Consider the following 1,355-nt stretch of genomic DNA (forward strand, 5'->3'; position numbering starts at 1 on the left):
TTGAGGATAACCTTCATGATGAAGTGAAAATTATGATAACAATGTTATCAGCAACGCTAGAAACAGTAAATTAAAGAAACGATAAGGCTAACATTGATTGCCGCTATTATAATGATATTAGTAATGATAATAGCAAAAGCATTCATGATTATGTAGAGAATGACAATATCTGTAATTATTATAATACAGGCGATGAAAGCGATAAACTGCAATTATAATGATTGTGACAGTAATAGTAAATATTATGATAAGTAACATCAATGACGACAATGATGCTTTCGTCATTATATATAAATAGCAATGTTAGAATATTAGTAGTAACGATGGTCTTGAATTGCAGGTGCGTCCGGAGCGCCCCGCGCGGCAACGCCCCTCAGCCTTTGGGCCATGCTGCTCCTGCCCCTTCTGTGGCGGCCGTAGGTGAGGCGGCCCCGGCGTCGAGGGCGCGTGGCGACTCCCGGCTCTGGCCTGTACTTACGAGACATTCATCAGGAAGTGGTCTGGTCTCACGGGTTGGGACCGGAAGCGCATCTGCACTCCAATTTTATAACTTCTTTTGAAACGTCCAAACGAATTTTGATATTTGTACCTTTGTATTACAATCCAGACTGAAGACTATTGTACCCCTCGTCAGTATGTGATTTAAATACTTCACTGAAACTCAGTTCAAATCTAATAGGTTTCTTTGACGCTGGGGTCGTGAGGTAGATGTGAGTAGTTCAGCCTTTTCTGGCGTGGCTCCGGGCGATGCCTCTCCAGGCCCTCCGCTTTGTCGCTGGAACACTGGGAAGGAAAATGCTCTACGTGTACATACGCGGGAAAGAGAGAAAATTCCTTTTTTTATATTGGTTGTTTTATATATTACATATTTATATCATCTTCGTGTGTGATTTGAGTAATGATATTGTGTTTTTTGTTATCTTAATATCTGGTTAAACTGCTATGGGATAATATGTTTCTATCGCTGGTCAAGTTTCTGTGACTTAGTAAGTGCCATGTGTATTAAAGAGATAAAACTCAGATCGACTGCTATCCTCTTTATAGTTCCCCAAGCATTTTGTTGCAATATCAAAGCCGCTTAAAGGAAAACTTTTAAGAAAGACGGAGGCTTGTAACGCAACTTTGAAGTAGTATTTGCTAGATAAAAAAAATCTTAATCCCAGAGAGTGAGCAAACTGGCTGCAGTTGCAACATCCTGCTTCGCGGGAAGTCGAAGGCAAGATGCAGTGAATAAAGCAGTAATATTTTTATTGGAGAATAAAGGTATCCTATGTTTGTTTAATATTTTAATGAGGTTCATAAATACAAAAATATAACAACAACAATAAGTGTTAAACAAGCATGAAAGGAAAAAA

General features: G+C 39.2%; 1 protein-coding gene across 1 annotated transcript in view; it reads left to right on the forward strand.

Moving 5' to 3' along the window:
* Positions 1-1,030, forward strand: part of LOC119586536 (angiotensin-converting enzyme-like) — a 29,294-nt gene extending 28,264 nt beyond the window's left edge. Inside the window, exon 17 of the mRNA XM_037935292.1 lies at positions 341-1,030. Within this exon, the coding sequence (XP_037791220.1) occupies positions 341-420 (80 nt within the window). The 3' untranslated portion in view covers positions 421-1,030. The remainder of the gene's footprint in view (positions 1-340) is intronic.
* The last annotated feature ends 325 nt before the right edge of the window (positions 1,031-1,355 follow it).

This window comes from Penaeus monodon, chromosome 21, assembly GCF_015228065.2.
Source record: "Penaeus monodon isolate SGIC_2016 chromosome 21, NSTDA_Pmon_1, whole genome shotgun sequence".
Lineage (NCBI taxonomy): Eukaryota > Metazoa > Arthropoda > Malacostraca > Decapoda > Penaeidae > Penaeus > Penaeus monodon.